The sequence below is a fragment of the Ammodytes marinus genome, assembly GCF_949987685.1.
Source record: "Ammodytes marinus genome assembly, chromosome: 18".
In the NCBI taxonomy this organism is placed as follows: Eukaryota; Metazoa; Chordata; class Actinopteri; order Uranoscopiformes; family Ammodytidae; genus Ammodytes; species Ammodytes marinus.
In genome coordinates, this window is record NC_137222.1 from 26,970,465 (window position 1) to 26,991,326 (window position 20,862).

General features: G+C 41.6%; 1 protein-coding gene across 1 annotated transcript in view; it reads right to left on the bottom strand.

Annotated features, from left to right (window-relative positions):
• The window catches only part of tln1 (talin 1), a 172,170-nt gene that overhangs the window by 41,981 nt on the left and 109,327 nt on the right, over window positions 1–20,862 (bottom strand). The window contains exons 31-42 of the mRNA XM_080046831.1: window positions 16,955–17,094; window positions 16,773–16,866; window positions 15,930–16,019; window positions 14,072–14,194; window positions 13,246–13,389; window positions 12,992–13,153; window positions 8,928–9,068; window positions 8,403–8,584; window positions 6,003–6,135; window positions 4,648–4,749; window positions 4,337–4,507; window positions 3,456–3,704 (exon numbers count right to left, since the gene is read on the bottom strand). Coding sequence (XP_079902957.1) covers window positions 3,456–3,704; window positions 4,337–4,507; window positions 4,648–4,749; window positions 6,003–6,135; window positions 8,403–8,584; window positions 8,928–9,068; window positions 12,992–13,153; window positions 13,246–13,389; window positions 14,072–14,194; window positions 15,930–16,019; window positions 16,773–16,866; window positions 16,955–17,094 — 1,731 coding nt within the window. The remainder of the gene's footprint in view (window positions 1–3,455; window positions 3,705–4,336; window positions 4,508–4,647; window positions 4,750–6,002; window positions 6,136–8,402; window positions 8,585–8,927; window positions 9,069–12,991; window positions 13,154–13,245; window positions 13,390–14,071; window positions 14,195–15,929; window positions 16,020–16,772; window positions 16,867–16,954; window positions 17,095–20,862) is intronic.

Sequence of the window (20,862 nt, forward strand, 5' to 3'; positions counted from 1 at the left end):
GGCATTTAAAGTGCAGTGTGCCATCACCAACATCGCCATCATCAACAGCAACATCAAAATCAACATCAGCAACATTTACCTGCTGCTGGCAGCATTGACTGCTCGAATCGAGGCAGGGACAAAGGAATACTTATATTTATTTTTAGTGGTCTTTTAGTGGACACACAGACGAAGGCCAGATGGCAACACCATCAAGAGGATACAATGGATTTGAACATTTGAAATATTTTTATTCTATATTTGTATTCATTTCAGTAATTCCTTATTGAGGAATTGCAGTTTTTCAGACATTGTACTGTTATCCTGCTGATTACATACTAATTACATAAGAATTTGCAACTTTTTTATCACTAAATAAACAAAGATAATACCATTGAGTAATTCACCATTTAGGTCATTATTCCACACGTTGTATACATCTTTTGTGGAACTCCACCTTGAATTTATATACCAATATCCCAGTCCTGAAGCAACTTTAAATGGTCATAACCACCACACTATGTTGAGATAGTGTGTCACTTAAAAATGCCAAGTGATGTCATTCTGACAACATTGAGTGTGTCATTAAGCGTTCAAGCAGCAAAAAGGTGTGAATCCTTGCTGTGTTTGTTCTGGTTTATTATTCTTTCAATATTAATTGTCTTATGTTCAAATAACCACAAGCTGGAATGAGCGAGAAACATAAAAATTTGGCCCAATGGCTGGACATGTGCAAAAGCTTCCCAAGAAATATGAGCAACCCTGGTAACATGGTGGCGGTATGATTGACAGAAGAAAAAATACAGTTCTATTCATTCATACCGACTGCCGTTTATGACGAGGGAGCTAAGCAGATTAATGTCAACTGTTACATTGGTGCGCCGCCGGGTTTGGCTGGTTTGGCCAGTTCCCCCTGTAGGACGTGTGTCGACAAACCCTCCGTTCTCTTCCAGTGTTGCCAGGCCAGACGTTTGGGCCAGCTACTCATCAGGCACTGGAGCGAAGTATACAGGCTGACCAGTCTAGAAAGCAGTTTGCAAGCTTGCGACATACACCTCTGCCTCATTCCAGGCCGGGGACCTCTGTGGTACCCGGTGCCAATTGCTTTCAACCACGTTCAGGAGGACAATCAAGGGGCCAGCGCTTCTCAGCACATGTTGACCAGCTCTGTAACACGGCGCCACGGTCCGCATTTCGGACGCCAAGAGGTCCTGCCCCCAGCCACCGCCCCCCCAAGGCCCCTAGCAGCAGGGGGGGTAGGTAATGTCCGGGTTGGACTCACGGTCAACTGTGCTGGAACTCCTTGCAGTGTTCTTAGCACTGGAACTCCTTGCAGTGTTCTTAGCACTCAGGCAACTCCTTTCAGTTCTGAGGAACTGGCATGTTCTCGTCCAGACAGACAACATCTCCACAGTCTACCTCGTCAACCACCTGGAGGGCACCAGATTGAAGACGGGCTTGCAGGTTAAGCAAAGGCTCTTTACGTGGGCATTCCTCATTTTCTAAGCCTGAGGGCTGTCCTTGTTCCAGGTTTCTGGAAGACTGCGTCAGACCTTCTCTCGCCAAAAACCGACCCTCGGAGAGTGAAGACTCCATCCTGAAATGATAGGCATGATTTGGCACAGGTATGGCAAGGCAGCGGCAGATCTATTTGCTTCCGAAGAAACGACCCACTGTCCCCTTTGGTTCTCGGTTCCCGAGAGACAGGACCTTCTGAGTCAGGTAGGCCGACGCATATGGCACTCGAATCCCGAGCGTCTGCGGCTGTGTGTGTGGCCCCTGATAGCCAGGACCCACTGCTGACGTCTTGCGACTAGTCAGTGGTCCGTATAATTTTTGGTAAAAGGGCACCCTCCACTAGATTGCTCTATGGAAACAGGTGGAAATTTTTTTTTTCCCACAGTGGTGCATGGCACAGGGCGAAGTTCCAGAGACTTGCTCAGGGGTAGTGATACTACACTTTTTGCAGTCTGTGTTGGACAACAGGAGAGCTGCCTTCTTGTTCTTGCAACTGAAAAACGTGTCGGGGAACTCCATGCCTTGTCAGTGAACCAGGCATGTTTGAGCTGGCCTGAGTTGGGTCAGGAGTGGTGCTCTGGCCAAATCCATCCTTCCTGCCCAAACAATTGTCTTCCCATCATGTAAACCAATCAATCAAGTTGGCTGCTTTCAATCCCCCAGGCTCACCAGGGGGTGCAGAAAGAATGTCAGACCCGCTGAACCTGGTGCGGGCGCTTAAGGCATATGTTGAAGCGACAAACAGCTTGCATAAGACAAATAACCTCTTTGTCTGTTATGGGGGCTGCAGGAAGGGGGCTGCCCTTTCCAAACCGAGACTCTTCCACTGGATTGTTGATGTGGTCTTGAACGCATATAGAGTGCCGTTAAGTGCCACTCTACCAGTTGTATAGCTACATCACCTGCCTTAAAGGGGGTTTTCCTTCAGGAAATTTCCTCCGCGCTACCCAGTGCTAAAGCACCCCCTCTAGCGGTCAGTAAGAATGAAATGGAACGATAGTTACTACGGTTTTATGAAATCTGAAAAAGACTGGCAGAGGTCTCTGTTACTCAGACTTCTCAGATTCCGCGAGAAGATCCAGTTGGAAAAGATCCTCTAGTGACTTCTGGAATATTCTCTGGTCACCTAGGTGTCACAGGTGACTTTGTTGAAATAATTACTCAACCTGTACATGCGCAAGATGGAAGCATCCAGTGCCAAAGCACATCATCCAGAATTCATAGAACCATAGTTATATACGTAACTATCGTTTTATAAACAAGAAAAAGCAGGAAGTCCTTTTGACCACAGATAGTTTGATAGTTGATAGTTTTCTAAAAAAAAGTTTGCTACAAATGCGAGATTTGTTTATATTGTAATCTGCCCCATAGAGTGAGAGATTTGGTGTGGACAATCTAGGGGCATTCCTTAGTAATCTCCTAATGTTGGTAGTGTCTGTTTAAAGAAGGTGTGGTTTATAATAACAAATCTCAATTTCATCTTCCCAATTAAAAAAAAAAAAAACATTGCACGTAAATTTTACAGAGCATAATCTTTTCAGAACATCCATTCAATTGTGAGGCAACTTCTAAGTGCCCTAAACAATTGTCAATTTGAACTCTACATCTATATCTCCCCAAGTATTCCTTTTATTTCATCAAATAAAAATTTTTTTTTTCACCAAATTGCTTGACAATTTAGCTGAACTCAACATTATGAGTAATTTTTGTCAGAATTGTATCATATTCCGTCAGTCTGCCCCAGGGCAGCTGTAGCTACTATGGTAGTTTACCACCACCAGTATGACTGTGTGTGAATGAATGGAACCTGGAACCTTGTAAAGCGTCTTTGAGTGCCTTGAAAAGCGCTATATAAATCCAATCCATTATGTTTTATTTATTTTTTTATATTTGACTTGATTTTAATCTTAAAAACCTAGCCTAAGTAGTTTATTGGATTATTAATTCAAATGTCTTACCATCTCCTGCACAGTGACAGCTATGGCCTTGGCTGTCTTCACCATGGTGGTCTGATAGTCCACAAATGTGCCTTCAGGTTCAGTTTCAGGTGTGTCTTGCATCTTATTGATGGCATCATTGATGGAGTCCACCATGCCACCCACAGCCCCCGCTGCACTGGCTGCCTCTGCCAGAGTGGCCCCCAGGTCATCCACTGCTTCTTTCATCATCTGCACTGACTCTTCGAGGGCCTCCTGCATGTGTGCTGCCTGGGTCAAGATAGAACACAATGGACTCATGACCACAACTAAATAAAATCCGGTATCCAATAAACCAAAACAAAACAGTAGACTAGTGAAAGTGTTAGTTATGAGAATGAACCATAGAACAAGGGTCAAATAAAACTCATATGATCTTGTCTCTGTGTAAAAAGTTGAGCAGCAGTGTTTTGTATTTCGTGAAGGCCTTATCCTGGATTACAGCAAATTACATTTGTCAGTGCAAGGTAAACGTCTGAATAGGTAAGTCAATGTGATACATTTTGATATCAATACATGTTTATTTCTAACACAATCCTACAATTCAGGTTTTTAGTAGTCATTCAGGGGTCCTGAGGGAAAAATAGATGTAAATGATTTTGGCTTGAATAAGCATAAGGAGCATAACAAAATGTGAAAAAGGGAGGGGATCTGAATACTTTCTGAATGTTCTGATCAGAAAAAGGTCAGATCATTTCTCTGTTTGAGGAGCTCCCTGACAACTCAAAGTTCGAAAGAAGCAATACATTAAATCATTATATTATTGCATTCTTGACCTAACCATATTATTGGTCTTTTGCTTTACAATTAAATTGTTGCCCAAGTTTCCCTACCAGTTTCTCTATAAGGTCTTTATAAAGTACCTTGGGGTTTCCTCCAGCCTCTTTGGCTGTGTAGAGCATCTGCAGGGCGGACTCTGTCAGAGTTTTGGTTTGGTCTAACACAGCCATCTGCTGTTGGCTGCTGACGATCTTAGACGCTGTGCCAATGGCTGCCATGATCAGTGGCTCAAAGTAGCTGGCCATCTGGGACACCTGTTTGTAAGGATAAAAATAATACAGTAAGACAACAAGCAGGCCAAAGGTGAATCAAAGCCAGAAAAGCCCTGGTCAGTCAGGGAACATTGATATTCCAGCAGTGTGTCTGTGTGGGTGTTCACCGCCCAGTCTTCTACCTTGTGTCCCAGGTGAGAGGCCTCAGAGCCAGCAGCCACAGCTACAGGATCAATCAAGTTACTGATCTCATGGACTGAGGCAGCCATCTGCTCATGGAGATTCTGCAGCATACATACACAAGAGTCATTAGTATACCTTCACTCAGACATACAGTACATTTAATAGATTGAGATGTTTTCCATTCCATTCATCCCATGAGAAGAGGAGGTGGTGGAGGACTACAAGTACCTGGGAATTCACCTGAACAACAGACTGCATTTGCAAATGTATCATGGAGGCTGTCTACAGTATGGGACAAAGCAGTTTCTACTTTGAACCTCCATCTATTATGCTCCTTAATTTGCTGACTTTAAAAAATAAGACTGTGAAAAAGTGTTCTGTATACAACGCTGGAGCTTCTTTTATATCATCCCTTAAGCATACATGCAAAATCAGTCATACTGAGAGTGATGGCAGTGATTGAAAAACATATCCTCTGATGCAACTGACTTAATTATGGAGATTTTTAATTGCTCCTTTATGGAAAAGTATCTCAGACACTTATTTCATTGTCCTTCCCATCCACAAGAGATAGTAAGATAATGGACTTGAATATCAGGAGCATACACATTTTTTTGTGGCTCAAGTCACATGACCATGATTATTGTCTTGTGGCTATTTTACACTTTCCACTGTTAGACACAGCATGTGTTAAAATCAATATCACATGTACTTTTCTGTAACAGACAGAAGCTAAACAGGCAAGTTTCACAGATCCATTTTTACGAGCAACAGACTATCTTGGATCTGCCAAACTCTACTTGTAACTGTTTTAATTAGACTATATTGTACTTTATGCCTTTTAATTGCTGCCACTCTTCCCCACTCTGTAAATGTTTCAATCGTTTTGTTTTTTCTTCTCTTCACTTGTTGTGTATTTGATGTTTTTGCATTGAATATTTTGTTTGTATTGTTGTTTTGAATTTGTTTTGACTCGACGTCATTGAAAATGAGGGTCACCCCTCAATTGGTCTCTCGAGGATAAATAAAAGTTAAATGAAAATGAAATGAATTCTTGGTGTGAAGAGCTCTAAAAACTTAACAGGAGGTTTACAGAGACAGAGTGTGTGTGTGAGTGTGTGAGTGTGTGAGTGTGTGAGTGAGTGAGTGAGTGAGTGAGTGAGTGAGTGAGTGAGTGAGTGAGTGAGTGAGTGAGTGTGTGTGTGTGTGTGAGTGTGAGTGTGAGTGTGAGTGTGAGTGTGTGAGTGTGTGTGTGTGTGTGTGTGTGTGTGTGTGTGTGTGTGTGTGTGTGTGTGTGTGTGTGTGTGTGTGTGTGTGTGTGTGTGTGTGTGTGTGTGTGTGTGTGTGTGTCTACCTCCATGGAGATGTCCTCCCGGGGTGTTAGCTGCTGGCTGATGGCAGCCAGAGAAGCCTGATCCACTTCACGGATGCAGCCGTTCAGCACCTCAATAGCGTCATCACATTCTCTCTGACCAGGAGCCTTTTCTCTGCACAGAAACACCAGTTGGAAGGTTTACATCATAATAATGATAATATTAATAATAATAACAACAATAATAACTAGAACTGCTAGTATGAAATGGGTTCAATCCCCCAACGCAATCCGGCACCTGCGGCTCGTCGATTGTAGTGCCACCTGCTTGTGGCTACAGGTGTAATGTGTGGCCGGTTGGAGTCAGCACAGTTACGCTAGATCTAGATCCACTTGCGACTGCACCCTTACTTGGAAGGCGGGTTTATGCCGGGCGGCAATAGCCCCCAGTGTAGCCCGCTGATTAACTCAATGAAAGAGGAGCAGCTCCCCTTGTTTATTTTGAGAACATACCCAACTTTTGACAGTGGAAAAATGCAAATAAAAGCAAACCAAGCCGCACTGAAACAAGCCGCACCGCCTGATGGAAATGACACTACGTTGACCAATGTGTAGCTGGAGACTCAGGTATGGCCCAGGATGGTTTGCTAAGAGTTTCGTGCAAATCCGTGCAGCATATTAGGAGATTGTGAAGCAATGTGGGACCAAACTAAAAACCATAAAACAAGCATATGTCTTAAGTTCAGTCTGCAAAGGATGAATGATTTTGTGTTTATGAATATTTACTTAACAGGTAGCTAATAGGGAGAAGTTTTCATTTAGACCAGCCGAATAGTCTATAGACAAGAAAAACAAGCACAATGTAAAGTCTATAAGGTTAAAACTTTAGGGAGCCTTCAGTCTTAACATTCCTCTAGACAATTACCAAGCTGGAGATGTAATTGCCATTTTAGCGTGCAACGCTACGTTTAGTATTGTGCACATTGGGGAGCGCTTGAGGTGTAGTGGTTAGAGCGGCCGCCCATAGAGGCTCAGTCCTCAGAAGCAGCAGACCACAGGTCTGTGCCGTCTGTGCCATCCGGCCCATGGTCGTTCTCTGCATATCATTCCCCTCTCTGCCCCATTTCATCTCTGACCCTGTTTCCAGCTTGCATAAACATCTGATTTCTGTGATCCAAACACAAGTGGACATCTCTAACTAAAGGTGGAAACACTCTCAAGACGCATTGAAGACTCATTGAGATCGGATCATTAAAAACACATTCGGAGGTGGTTTACGTCGCTTGTGTCCGATGTGTCCGCATTCAGTGAGTAGTGTAAACAGATTAGGGACCGCCTACTCAACTGCCGCCCCCTGCCTGAGCGGAAGTAGGCTACTTTGGAAATGTATCACTGGCGGCTGCAACTAACGTTCATATAGCTTTTAGTGTGAGCGCAGTTACAAGTAGGCTTTTGCAAATGACAAGCTCTCTGTCCTCTGTTTTCACCGCATTTAACTGCTAACACGGGAGACATGATGCTATCGACAAGTGCGCTGCACGCAGGGCTGTGAAGCGCTAACTTCCTGTTCTTATCGGCTTTATAATAATATGGTGACTTTTTCTTAGCACATAGCACTCTTTTGTTTATTTTTGCATACGAGTAAACAGAGCTATTTATGATGCAATAAATGTGGTAAGGAAACTGTCTCTGCTAAATGCGGGATTGCCAATTAGTCTGACATAACCCTTTAATTCTCAGTCATGTTAAGGCGAAGACACACCGGGCCGATAATCGGGCGTCGGACATCGTCAGAGAGTCTGGAGGGGGTGGGGACAGAAATCAGTTTGGTGTGTTCGGTGATGACTCAGCCGATTCAACATGTTCAATCGGCGTCGGGCAGTCTTTCAGCCGGAGCAATCTGATTGGTGGAGGGCTCGCCCGTCTCTGGTCTGCCACGGCCGCGGAGCAGATATTAGTTTCACTTTTGTCAAACATGATTTAGGAAGCTATCGATAGAATCGGAGAATGTTCGGATTTTCATGTAGGCTAAAAATAATCAGCACACAGCATTAGGTTGTCCGTGCATGACGTTTTCACATGTTTTCAGAAATAGTCGAGGTAGTTTGGGCGAGGAGCAGCGACAGGTGTGTGTGTGTGTGAGTGTGTCCCTCTGTGTGTGTGTGTGTGTGTCTGCAGCATGCATTCTCTCTATTATAATGACAGCCTACGTTATGATAACACCCTACTTAATGTCATCCCACGCAAGCGAAGAACGTACAGCAAGTCGGTAGTCGGCTCGGTGTGTTCTTCTCACTTTTTTGACCGTGTCGGGAGAATGAGGCTGACTGAATCGGCAGACTCCATTTTCTGGCGACGGTCAGTAGTCGGCCCTGTGTGTCTTGGCTTTTAGAGTAGGAGATAACAGCCTGAACCAGTGGTAGACGCAGCTGTAGAGCTTACCTCATGTTGGTGATGAGTTTCTTGATGGAGTCAGACACAGTCCTCGAGTGTCCTGCCAGCACTGACCACTTGGGGGGATCTTTGGGGTTGACGGCCAGAGAGCGTGCAGTCTGGATTAGCCCGGTGGAGCTCTCCAGCATGGTTTTAGCTGCAGATAGGATGGGATCCATAGCTGCATGACCCTGGGTAGGGGGAATGCAAAGCAGGATGAAAGTGACTCGGTAGAACAACAAATATTGAATAGTAACTTTCCCAGAAGTTGAATTCCGATAAAAGGGAATTTTTAACCCTAATGTTATCGGTGATAACAAACCTTTAATAGTGCTTTGCAATTACTTGACTGACTCAATTGCATTTATTCAGCACAAAACAGAGAAAAGTCAGAAAATAGCAGTCAAATATTTTAACTGTTGCCATGCTATTGGATTATTTAACGTATTATTTATTAAGGATCAGAAAGTTATTTTAATGCATTTGTGATTGAACTGACTAGGTGAGGTCTGACTAGTTGATGTCTGGACATACCTCAGGGCTGATCTGAGCAGGAACACTGGCAAACTCTGGGTTGGAGGCGAAGGCAGTGAGGTTGTCCACAGCTTCTATCAGAGGGACGGTGGCCAACTTACACTTCTCTCTGTTCTCCTGGTTGAAGGCTCCATCTAATGCCTGCACAGGGGGAATGGCATTGTATCAGTGGTTACGGTACACTGCTTGTAACAATATGTCTCCAGTACTGTGGTGGCACTGATCCAAGACCACTACATTTTGCAAATGTCCCTTCTCTGGGGAAACTTCTTTCCAACTGCTCAGGAGCTATGGGGGATGAGTTTGCAGCGCTGAAAATCACGCAAAAACTGCAGTTGCAGCAGATTTCACAAAGGAGACGGGCACAAGTTGCCTCTAGAATCATATTTAGACCAAGAGACGGCCCTGTGTTTTAGGACTAAGACAATCATTGTTGTTTGTTTAGGTTGTCAATGCTGTTGTCATCTTTGCCACTCAATTAAAAAAATTAGACAGAAAAAGACAGCATTCAAATGAGGCAAGAACACAAGTGAACACAAAATTGAACACTATTGATTATGGGTTTGTTCCCAATAGATAATTAAGATTATCTATTGGGAACAAACTTATTTTCCTTTTCATACTTTCCTTAAAAATAAACTCACTATTTTCTATCATTATTCTTTTTCAAATTTTTTATTTAAAAGGTGCTGTAAGCGGAATGGTTCTTTTAGCTAACTTCCTGTCAGTTACTGCAGTTAGCAGTTCCCTCGCTCATCCCTACGTCACCACATTAATGCACTGTGGTCTTCAAGCAGCGAGTTATCTAGCATCATCTCAGATCCATAAGTGTGATAAAACATGATAAAAACCATCAAAACAGACATTGGGAAGGACTTTTACCTGCTCCGCCATTTTAAGCGCATAAACATTCACTTATCTGTTGCTCTGACATGCACCGGCAGTGAGACCATGAGTGAGACGGGTGTCGGTTTGTAGCGTTCTCTCTTGTGATTGGATAAAAATTGCGGGATCCTCCAATAAGTTTATTTGCCGATTAGATGCAGAGCAGCTGACTGAGAGATCGGCTTTATGAAACGCGCACATTATGTAAGTGATCACTGTATGAATAAATAGCGATTTAACACTTATATTAAAGGTCCCATATTATGCTAAATGCACTTTTTAAATGTGTTCCAACATATCCATGCGTCCACGGTGTGCCTAGAGACTGCCAAAATATTAAAGAAAATAACAATCTCTCCTTTTCTCACTCTCCCCTTTTCTGAAACCCCCACCCCTCCCCCCAAAAACACTCCAGTCAGAATTATCCCCTTTTCTGACCTCACAAACCGTAAAGCCAGAAGCTTCCACTGTGCAGCCCACACCCCTATTTCTTATTGGTCCACGGCCCTGACAGACAGAGGGCGAGGCGTATCTGGCTTCGCTTCCGGACAGGGGGCGGGGAGAGCTCAAAGATTGTATATTTACGAGGGGACCTGCAACTCTTTTTTAAAAAATAGGCCATTGTGAGATTAGCTGAACATCAGCATAGTACAATAAATTATCTGAAAGTTTTTTTCAGCAAACAATTAAAGAAAAACGTATTAGGGACCACTAAGACCATATAATATGGTGTATAATAGAACCGAAAAGTGTATAATATGGGAGCTTTAACATAAATAAACCGCTTACTTCACCTTTAATGTGTAACAATTGTGTTTAACACTGCCATCATTTGTAATCCTTAATGGGTGTAATTTGCCTAATTGTCAATCAATGCCTTTTTGGATGCTGAAGAAATTAAAACAATTTACAAAGGGAATTTCAGTTGCTAGTTTCAGGTTAGTTCGTAGGTTTCATAGAAGAAAAAAAACTGTTCTCAAGTTTTCCTTCCAAAGATTAGCTTCTCCAATCATCTAACACTTTCAGAAATCCCCTAGATCCACAAAGTTCCAATATTCGAGGTGCATCTGACAAACGTTTTGAAACCCACAAGCACTTATTGGGGAAAATATTTCAAAAAGCTAATAATAACACTTTTGCCTGGTCTGACTAGCACCACCAAGTGGCAACAGGAAACAAACTTTTTTCAGAACAAACCATTTTCGGTAAAAATGTACATTGTGCTTTATATACAGCAAAATAATGTTAATTAATTGTAAGGTGGACACTGGACACAGTATGTGATATTTAACTCTTTCATGCAATGGACAATGTTCATCAAATAGCCCTTTCTTCAGATAGCCCTTTATTTAAACGTTGTCCATGTCCGTGTCGGCTGTAGAATGAAACTAACGGAGCGAGGCAGTTGTTTCACTCAACAGTTAGTCGCGCAGTCAGTTAGGAGACATGTCTCTGTGTATCCAGGCTCGGGACATGCAATCGGATCGTGGAAGCCTTCCCCCTCAACAACATTAACGTGAAGGAATCCCCGGTGATCATTGAGTCTTAAACCACATAGTTTTTCTGCACGGCGGCTCGGTGAGGTCTCACTGTGAACGTCACCATCACAGTGTTTCACCAGGTGATGCGCTGCTTCGCTCAGACAGGGCTTTGAGTGTAGGATTAGGCGCAAAGAGACAGTCTGTAACTTGCACAAGAGAGATTGTATAGAACTGTTTTTTAGAACGTGTGACGACTGAAGATAGAGACGTAAGCCAAAGTTCGAATCAGAAATTTTCAAACTGGTAGTCCAATGTATTTTAGAATCGTGTGAAGATAGAGATCTAAAGCTACATTCGAATCAGGATTTTTCAAATGGTCGACCAACTGACATGACAGTATTTTTGCGAGGGGTTGACAGATATTCCTAAAATCTTTCATATACATATTAGCATTCAGTTTGTCCCCCAAATAACATAGTTCCAAGGATTTAGTGAATTTGGGTTGCCAGGGCCTTTAAAGCTAGCGCTAGCTTTAGCGTTAGGCAGGAGAGCAGCGACGTACACAGACGTTTACAGTGACGTCATGACGTTGCTCTCTTGCCGACTCTGGGTGGTAACTTGCCAGGGTGAAACCAGTGGCGAACTGGTTACAGGGGAAAAGGACCTTATTTTAGCAGCTTTTTTGTCAGGGCAGGTGATGTCTGTCAGCTGTAAAACTAAATAATTGGGACACATCATTACAAATGAAGTGTGATGATGATGATGACGACATATAGACAGCGACGTATGTTATATGTACAAGCTAACACGCTGGCTAGGAAATTCTCTTATTGTTCAGATAGGGTTAAGGTGACCCTCTTTAGGGCCAACTGTACACCTCTTTATAATGCCCCCTCGTGAGTCAACTTTGAGAAGGCGAGCATCCAGAAGCTACAGGTTGCTTTCACTGGTTGTATGCGCATCTTGCTCAGATAAACCAAGGTGGTGCAGTGCAAGTGAAATGTTTTGTAATGTTGTCGTCAATACTTTCCATGCTCTGTTGAGAAATCTGATGTATAAATGTATCTGTTGTCTGAATGATTCTCATAATTCTATTATTATGCTGTTGACTAATCCTCGTCTCAGTACTGTACGTTACCAGTCATGTATGTGGAAATGGACCTCGAGTCTCTTGAATTAAGCTGTTTGATTGATTGATTGATTGATTGATTGATTGATTGATTGATTGATTGGTAACACACACTCCTAAGAGGAAATAATAGTTTTCTTACTCAGTGTCCAATGTTTTTTTTTTTTTTTTTAACCTTTATTTATACAGGTAAATCCCATTGAGTCCGGAGACTCTTTTTCAAGGGAGACCTGTTCCCATTTACACGTTACCATTCACACACACATTCATACACCGATAGCAGGCTAACTATCGACATTCACACGAGGCAAGGTGGGTGAAGTGTCTTGCCCAAGGACACAACAACTATGACACAGGTGGCAGGGCGGGGATCGAACCTCCAACCCTTTGATAATCGGCCGACCCGCTCAACCACCTGAGCCACAGTCACCCCAAATAACCACGTTTAATAGAGCTTTAATAATTTCAGAGCTATACCAACTGCCCTCAAGTAACAAGAGCTCAGTCGCTGCACTCCCAGACGCCTACAGGCTGCTGATGCACTGATGTAAAAGACTTGAACTACAAACCTTTATGGACTTGACCAGGTTTGCAGTGGTGTTGGCCACCTCTTTGGCCGACTGGACAAACTGCCTCTTGGCCACAGGGTTAGGAGTTTTGGAGGAAGCCAGGCGGCAGGCGTTACATAGGGCTGAGGTGTGTTTAGCCACGATGGTGGCTGCAGAGAGCACCTGGGGAGAACCAAAGATAGATTAAACAACATGAAGACTCACTAACAGAGACCAACAAGGCCTACCAGCAGTGTGATGATGTCAGCACATACCTGAGACTGGGTGCAGGATGGGTCCACCAGGTTCTGGCAGGCCATCTGAATAGATTGATTAGCTCGGGCAAACTGAGCGGGATCCACCAAGCCCTTCTGTCCTGCTGAACTGTTGGGGTCTGAGACTCCAACCAGATAGGCAGCCTAGGGGATCAACACAATACTGGTCACATTTACATCAGAAGTTTGACAACTGCAAATATTACAAACAAAAACAAGACAGTTAGCCAGGCTACTCAATATCCTGTTACTATTCCTGTAAAATCCTGTTAAGCCTAAAACGCCTATCCAAGGCAAACCGAAAACAAGTTATTGTGTTGTGACGGAAAATAGGTGAAAATTTAAATCCACCTGCTAATTTCAAGTGATAAAACGGCAGACAGAGAAACTTCTTTTTATTTGTGGTCTAGGAGAAGCGTTGATTCTACCTACCTTTGTGATTGTACCTTGAAGCTATCAATTTCTCAAGGGAAACAAGAATCTAAGATACCAAAGATTTCCAAAGATAGGTTGCATATGTACCCACTTGAACATACCGGTTAGGTAGACCCAGGCACCCCGTCCGTCTTCCTCCTTCCGGGACAAGATTATCTTCGGACTATCATTTTGTTTTAGTAATACTAAGCAAAGCCGACAAATTATTCTCTCATTCGTCTTTTCTTGTTCTCTTTTTCTCCAAGGGTCTCCCTATTCCCCCCTCCCTCCAGTGCCCAGGTGGCATAGGGAGGTAGGTTGCCCTTGACAGTAGGCCTGGGTACACATGGCATAGTTGTGTTTGATGTCACACTGTTAACAGGTTAAAGTCACTTTCAGTGAGGGTTTTTACCTGTGCAGCTGCTTCAGTCAGACCACACAGGGCTTTGGAGCCAGCACTGACTGAATCACCAAACTCTGGTAGGTTTGAGTTCTTTGCATTGTGGGAAATTCCAGCCATGGACTCACCAAGGACCTGCCAACAACAAGTAAGACAATCACATAAGAGAAACACTTTGGACAATGTCTGTATTTTCTATGCTTCTCATGATGAGCATTTCGACCGCAGACCGCCTCGTGCACACACACATTCCACGGTCAAGAACGTTACCACTTGTAAGCTGCTTAGCAGGCTGTCGTAACATCCAGTCATGTACCAAACAAAGTCAATAATTATACCTTTAAACACAGAAAAACATGTTTCGGACATTGCGGTATTGATTTTATCCTAAGAAAGCTGTCAAAAATTTTTGTTAGACCTATGTAAATTGAATCCAATCACTCAACAAAATGCAATACTTTTAAGGCCTTATTTAATTTAATTTTTCATTTAACTTTTATTTATCCTCGAGAGACCAATTGAGGGGTGACCCTCATTTTCAATGGTGTCGAGTTCAAACAAATTCCAAGGAAAAACAACAATGCATACACAATATTCAATGCAAATACACAACAACAGGTGAAGAGAAGAAAAAACAAAAAAACAATTGAAACATTTACATAGTGGTGAAGAGTGGCAGCAATTAAAATGAAATTAAATGGGTGAAAGTACAATATAGCCTAATTAAAACAGTTAGAGGTAGAGTTTGGCAGATTTGAGATAGTTTGTTTAAATTGATTAAAGGATATGAAGGTATTTAGTTTAATTTGTTGCTGTAAGTTGTTCCAGGAGTCGGGGGCACTGAAGCTAAAAGCTGTCTTTCCCAGCTCAGACCGGGCTTGTGGGACATAAAGCATGAGCATGTCAGTGGAGCGGGTCTGATAAAGCCCATCTGAAATTTGCAACATTTCTGTTAAATAACGAGGAAGCTTCCCGGTCAAGGCTTTGTAAATAGAAATATGCCAATGTGCATCACGTCTCTCTTTAAGGGAGTACCACCCAACCTTTTCATATAAAAGACAATGGTGTGTGTCATAAGCATCTCCTGTGATGAACCTTAAAGCAGAGTGAAAAATATATATTAAATATGTATTTTTTATATTAAATGCAATTGTGTAAATGTGTGAGTAGTGTAAAAATAAAGGCTGCCTGGTGGCAAGCTAAAGCAGTGATTGTAGTGCTAAAGAGCAATAACCTAACCATTGAACCGATATTTATTAGTTAGGTAAGCATTTATAAATGTAGAGAAAGCACTACAATGCTGACTTCTGCTTCAGAGATGTCTTCCCCTAACTCCATTTAGTGTCTGTGCTGACAACCATCTTCATAAGGTAACAGAACAACTACACATAAGTACCCCTTGCAACCTCAATTCAAGAATACTGACTCTCTCTTTAAGCATTTTTTTTTAAGAGCCCGCGGGTAACCTGTTCATTGAGCAAACTGTAATAAAGAAAAAGTCACCAACAAAGAACAAACAGAAAGATACTTTAAGCTATAGTGGGTATCAAGCCTCAACACTTCGTAAAGACAGAATTGTGTCGATAGCACAAGATATTGAAAACTGTCAAATAATAAAGGCTTGCATCAAAAATAGAATACAACATTTGGAGAACTTTGGCTTCTTTAAGAACACAAACTGTTAGAGTGAGGGTTAGGGATGGATGCATTACAAAATAAAATTCTCAGAATGTCCCTATTATTATTTCCATATCACAGTTAAAATATTACAGTTACTTCAAGAAATTGTCAATAAGTATTTGGAAATACAGGACTCAAGTGTTTGACTGGAATATTTCCAGTATACAAGCGGCAGGAACATGTGTTTTACCTTGGAGTTCTCCATAACACTGTCGATGCAGTCAAAGTATGACAGCTCAGTGACGGCTTCTGTAGGGTTCTCCAGCATCCCCCTCACAGACTGCACACAGACACAACAGTCACAATACACACAACACCAGCACATCATAGCTGAATTTCACAAGACAACTGTATTGTCTACATACTATAATTAAGTCCTTGTTCTATAATAACTTTTTATAATACAGCTGTTTCAGATGCTATTATATATGAACTGAGCTGTAAGAGTAGATTCAAAGCTAAAAGGCACACATGACAGGATCAATCTTTGCTCATGTAAAGCAATTAACATCAAACGTTTAACAATCTAGAGCTATAATATGGAAGTTCTGTTGTCATGATATAAACCAGTCCCAATCAGTTGCTGGAAATGATAGGCCTTTCTTAGGCCATGTCCACATCTATACAGATATATAAAACAATGCATTCCCCCTGCCCCCTTTGCAGAAGAATTCCTGTGCACACGGTGGTGTTTTACAATAACTCCATTGACACAACAACACATAAAGCCATTGAAAATGCTGAGGTAATGATGGCAGGCCAGTACTGTAGGTGGCCATAATGTGTCAAGTCAAACACCATACAGGAACATTGTGAGCATGCACATTGAGTGCCCATGCACAAAAACACAGGGTTTCCTAAACCTCCACTTTGGCAGGAGTTTTCAGAACTCTCCAGTTTTGATGTTTGCCCGTGGACAAATGGCCAAACCGCACAGAAAAAGATACTGTTACCAATATACCCATGTAGGGGTGGACCGTGGACATATCCTCAATCTGCTGATTTCAGAGGAATGACAGATGGATGTTGTTACCTCAAGCTCTCTCAGAGCATTGTCACATTCCTTTTGACCTGGGGCCTGCTGTGTGCACATGGTGATGAGCTGGTTGATACTGTCTGTAACTGCCCTGTTGACCCAAAGGCTCAGAGATTAAAGGGGGATAAGCATTTCAAAAATGATTGTCTAACAAAGAGACTGAGAGATATGTGTGTTACCGTGCTGCTGCTGCTAGCTGGTTCTTGAGATTGGGGGAGCTAGGGTCAGTGGACAGGGCTTTGGCTGACAGAAGCAGCTTGCTGGAGGACATAGAGATGGTCTTCAGGTTGGACACCACCTGGGTCTGGTCCTCCTTAGACTGGAGGAGAGGAGGAGAAAGTTATGGAGAGAATTTCACAAACTTTACAGTTGTAGCCACTGTAAAGCAACTGCTTTAGGAAAATAAAATTATTATGCCTCAAATTGACTCATGTCATCTCATTCTGATAACATGACATGTTCATTCATCAAGAGACACACTGTGGTTGATTTGGACTCATACATAATTCTGCGGCCTCAAATAGTCAATAACACCAATATGGATTATACCACCACTGAAAATAGTTCCCAACAAATGCAGATTTCCTCCTGGTGGAGTAACGTTCATTAGAACTACAGTGAGCCAAGGGATTCCCAGGTTTCACAGATGGTCCAGAGCTCCTGTACAATCTTTATGTATCTCATAATTGAATTACATTCTAACGCCTCAATTGCACACAAAACCATTAAAGTCTATCACTACTGAAACAAAACACAGTTGAATGTCAGTCACATCACCGCAGATGGTGTCAAATCTGAGAAAGTACAAATATGAAAGTCCCAACAACACAAGGTCAAGCAACTCCTAGGCAATGACCAACAGTATACCACAGTATCAGACACTCCAACAAAAAAAAGAAAACTAAGTGTTAAAAAATATTAAATTTGACTTGTGACTATGTTAAAATAATTTAGTACCGTTTGGGAAACACAGGAGGTTCTGGTCTGCCTGTCATCAATTGATTTGTCCAAGTTCCCAGAAATCAAACCCGGGAAAAGGCATTAATAATAACTAAATACATAATTTTTTTTTCATTGATGGTATTTTATGCTTGTTCAGGTCCTTTATGATCATAAGAGGAAAAATTTGAAAATGTCATGAATATTTCCTAGGAGTCTCTTTAGACCAGTGGCCCTAAAGTGCAAATCAAAACGGCAAATAGTAAAACATGAAACCAAATCATAAAACATAACAAATCATAAAAGACAACAACAAATCACAACAAAAATATAGAAGAACACGAAAACGAATCACAAAACACAACAATAAGGAAAACAACATCAAAACATAACAACAACCGTATAGATATGGTTGATTAAATTGAAAAAAGGGCAGGAAAAACTGTGTTTATGACTGTATACACCGTGTTCCAAATGATTATGCAAATTGGATTGAAGTGTCATAAACTTTTTATTTTTTGTTTTTCAATTAAACTCATGTATGATATTGTGTCTCAAGATGCCTTGGATCATTGAAATTAATCTCATACACCTGTGATAATTAGTTTGCCATGTGAGCCCAATCAAAGGAAATCTACTTAACAAGGACATTCCACATTATTAGGAAGGCCAGATGTTTCAAGCAATATGGGAAAGAAAAAGGATCTCTCTGCTGCCAAAAAGCATCAAATAGTGCAATACCTTGGACAAGGTTTGGACAAACATTAGATATTTCACAGAAACTTAAGCGTGATCATCGTACTGTGAAGAGATTTGTGGCTGATTGAGCACAGACGGGTTTGTGCAGATAAAGGCATAATAAGGAAGGTTTCTGCCAGACAAAATCATCGGATTAGGAGAGCAGCTGCTAAAATGCTGTTGAAGCCGCTGGTGCCTCTGGAGTCCCGCGAACCTCAAGGTAGGGCTGGGTGATTAATTGAATTTCGATTTTGGTTACAATTTTGGCTTCCCTCGATCATGAAAACAAGATAATCGTAATAAAACGGTTATTGTGCGGCACACCGGGTCATGTGTAGTAAATGCAGCGCACCCTTCTGTCGAGTAACCCCTGACTGCAGCTCGCAGATCGAGGAGGAGCTAAATGTGGGCTGGTCTAAATGTTTAAGCAAAAAAGCGGGAGATCGTATTTCCGTCTGAGTCCATAATACTGCACGCTTTTCTGCCTAGAGGTAAGTTGCCGCTCTCTGTTCGTGTACATTGTAAACTAATGTATGGAATGGATAGACCAACAAGTTGATAATTAAAATGTTCATGCAAGTTAACATGCATAGGCAGGGCTGTACAGTGCGATGTACATGAGGCCTATGCATGTTACTTAGTAACATGCATAGGCCTGCATTATGTCATGAGGTCGTTTGAATAATAGCATTTAGGCAGTGTTTTTCAGCTTTTTTTAACCCTTTTGTGCATGGCGTCCACATATGACGACAATTAAATAAACTCCAATATTTCGGGCTTATCATGGTAATATTCTCTAAACCACATTGGTGAAATATATTTCGTGAAACATTGAAACCTGATTTAAATTTTGCTTTTCCCCTCCAGATTTGCCTGTATATTGTATCGACATCTTACCACAGCTCGCACACGCACACTGCACAACGACATAGCACCACATAACACACACATTACAACACCAACAGTTCTTTTAAGAACTCCTTTCTGTCTGTCTGTCTGTCTGTCTGTCTGTCTGACTGACTGACTGTCAGTGTCCTGATTTTCTCTGGTCAGGTAGGTTCACTGCAATGCTTAAAAAAAATCATATTTCATATCCAGGTTTATAAAAACAGTAACTAATGCGCTATATTTGTGTGTGTTTCTACCCTATAGTATGTCAGAGAAATAAAGAAGGTAATCAATAAATCATTCACTGGAATTAGAGTATGATAAGGCATAATAACAGGATTCCAATATCAACATTTAATGCATGGCCTTACTCTTTGCATAGTGCATTACATTTTGAAATTGGAATTCTGCGTTGACAACATTGTTTTGATGGTAAGACCTAATCAGTATGTTATAGCATTGCTGTTGTCTGTAAAAAAATGTGCTTGCTACATTAAAACCACATTAATTTGTATTGAAAATGTATCATTGGGAATACGCCTGACATTATATTAACCAGTTCCTCTTGACTTACAGTACACTCTGTACATTGTAATGGGGGCCAAGTGTGATTTCAGCGAGGTATGTGTAAATCGTGACACATTATGCTTAGTGTACAAGGTGTTATTTTTTTTTTACAACATATTATCAGCTTCCTGCATTTCCTTCTTCAAAGGAAAGCATGCTGCAAATTAGGAGATGGTGGTGTCTCACTCTCCTGCAGAACTTCCCCATGCCGTAAGTGCCCTGAATATCACACTTTTGAATCAAATCACAAAAAAAACAGTTTTACTCACTGTCAACAGACCAACATGAATGTTTTCATAGTGAATGTATGTTGTCATTAAATCACTAAGGTCTGAAGAAGACCGATTGCAGGACAGGAAACGGCGACGAGTGCAAGGAGGGCTACAGGTGAGAGGTCATGTGATTAATTAGTCTTGCAGTCAACTATTGCTAGACTAAAGCGTAATCCCTCCACTTATTTCAATTATCTGTTTTACATCTTGCATTGTTATTGTGCCTATAAGAACTGCAATCTGTTTCCTTTATAGACGCTGGGAAATTGACCAACTGGAAACCGGGAACAGGGTTGGAAGATTAAGGAATGTATTTGGCTAGGCTAAAACTTTTTTTTTTTTTTTTTTTTAACAGATCAATTATTTTTTTTTGCCTGGGGTAAAAATAAAAAAAATCAATGATGCAAAGTCTTCTGTCTGGTTTATTTGACTTAGCTAATATAATTGAGTGTACAAAATAATATGTGTCTGGTTTTTATATTTATTTATTTTATTTTTATTTTTTCATGGTAAATAAAGACATTTGACAAGTTAAAAGTATGAATGTCTCTAAGTCATTGTGCTGTGCTGTATTGCAGGGGTGGCCAACCCGTTTCAAGTCCTAGTGTGGGGCCCCCTGTTTTTTTTTTTTTTTTTTTTTTTTTTAATAAATAATGCTTGTGCATGCATGTGCAAGCTCCCCG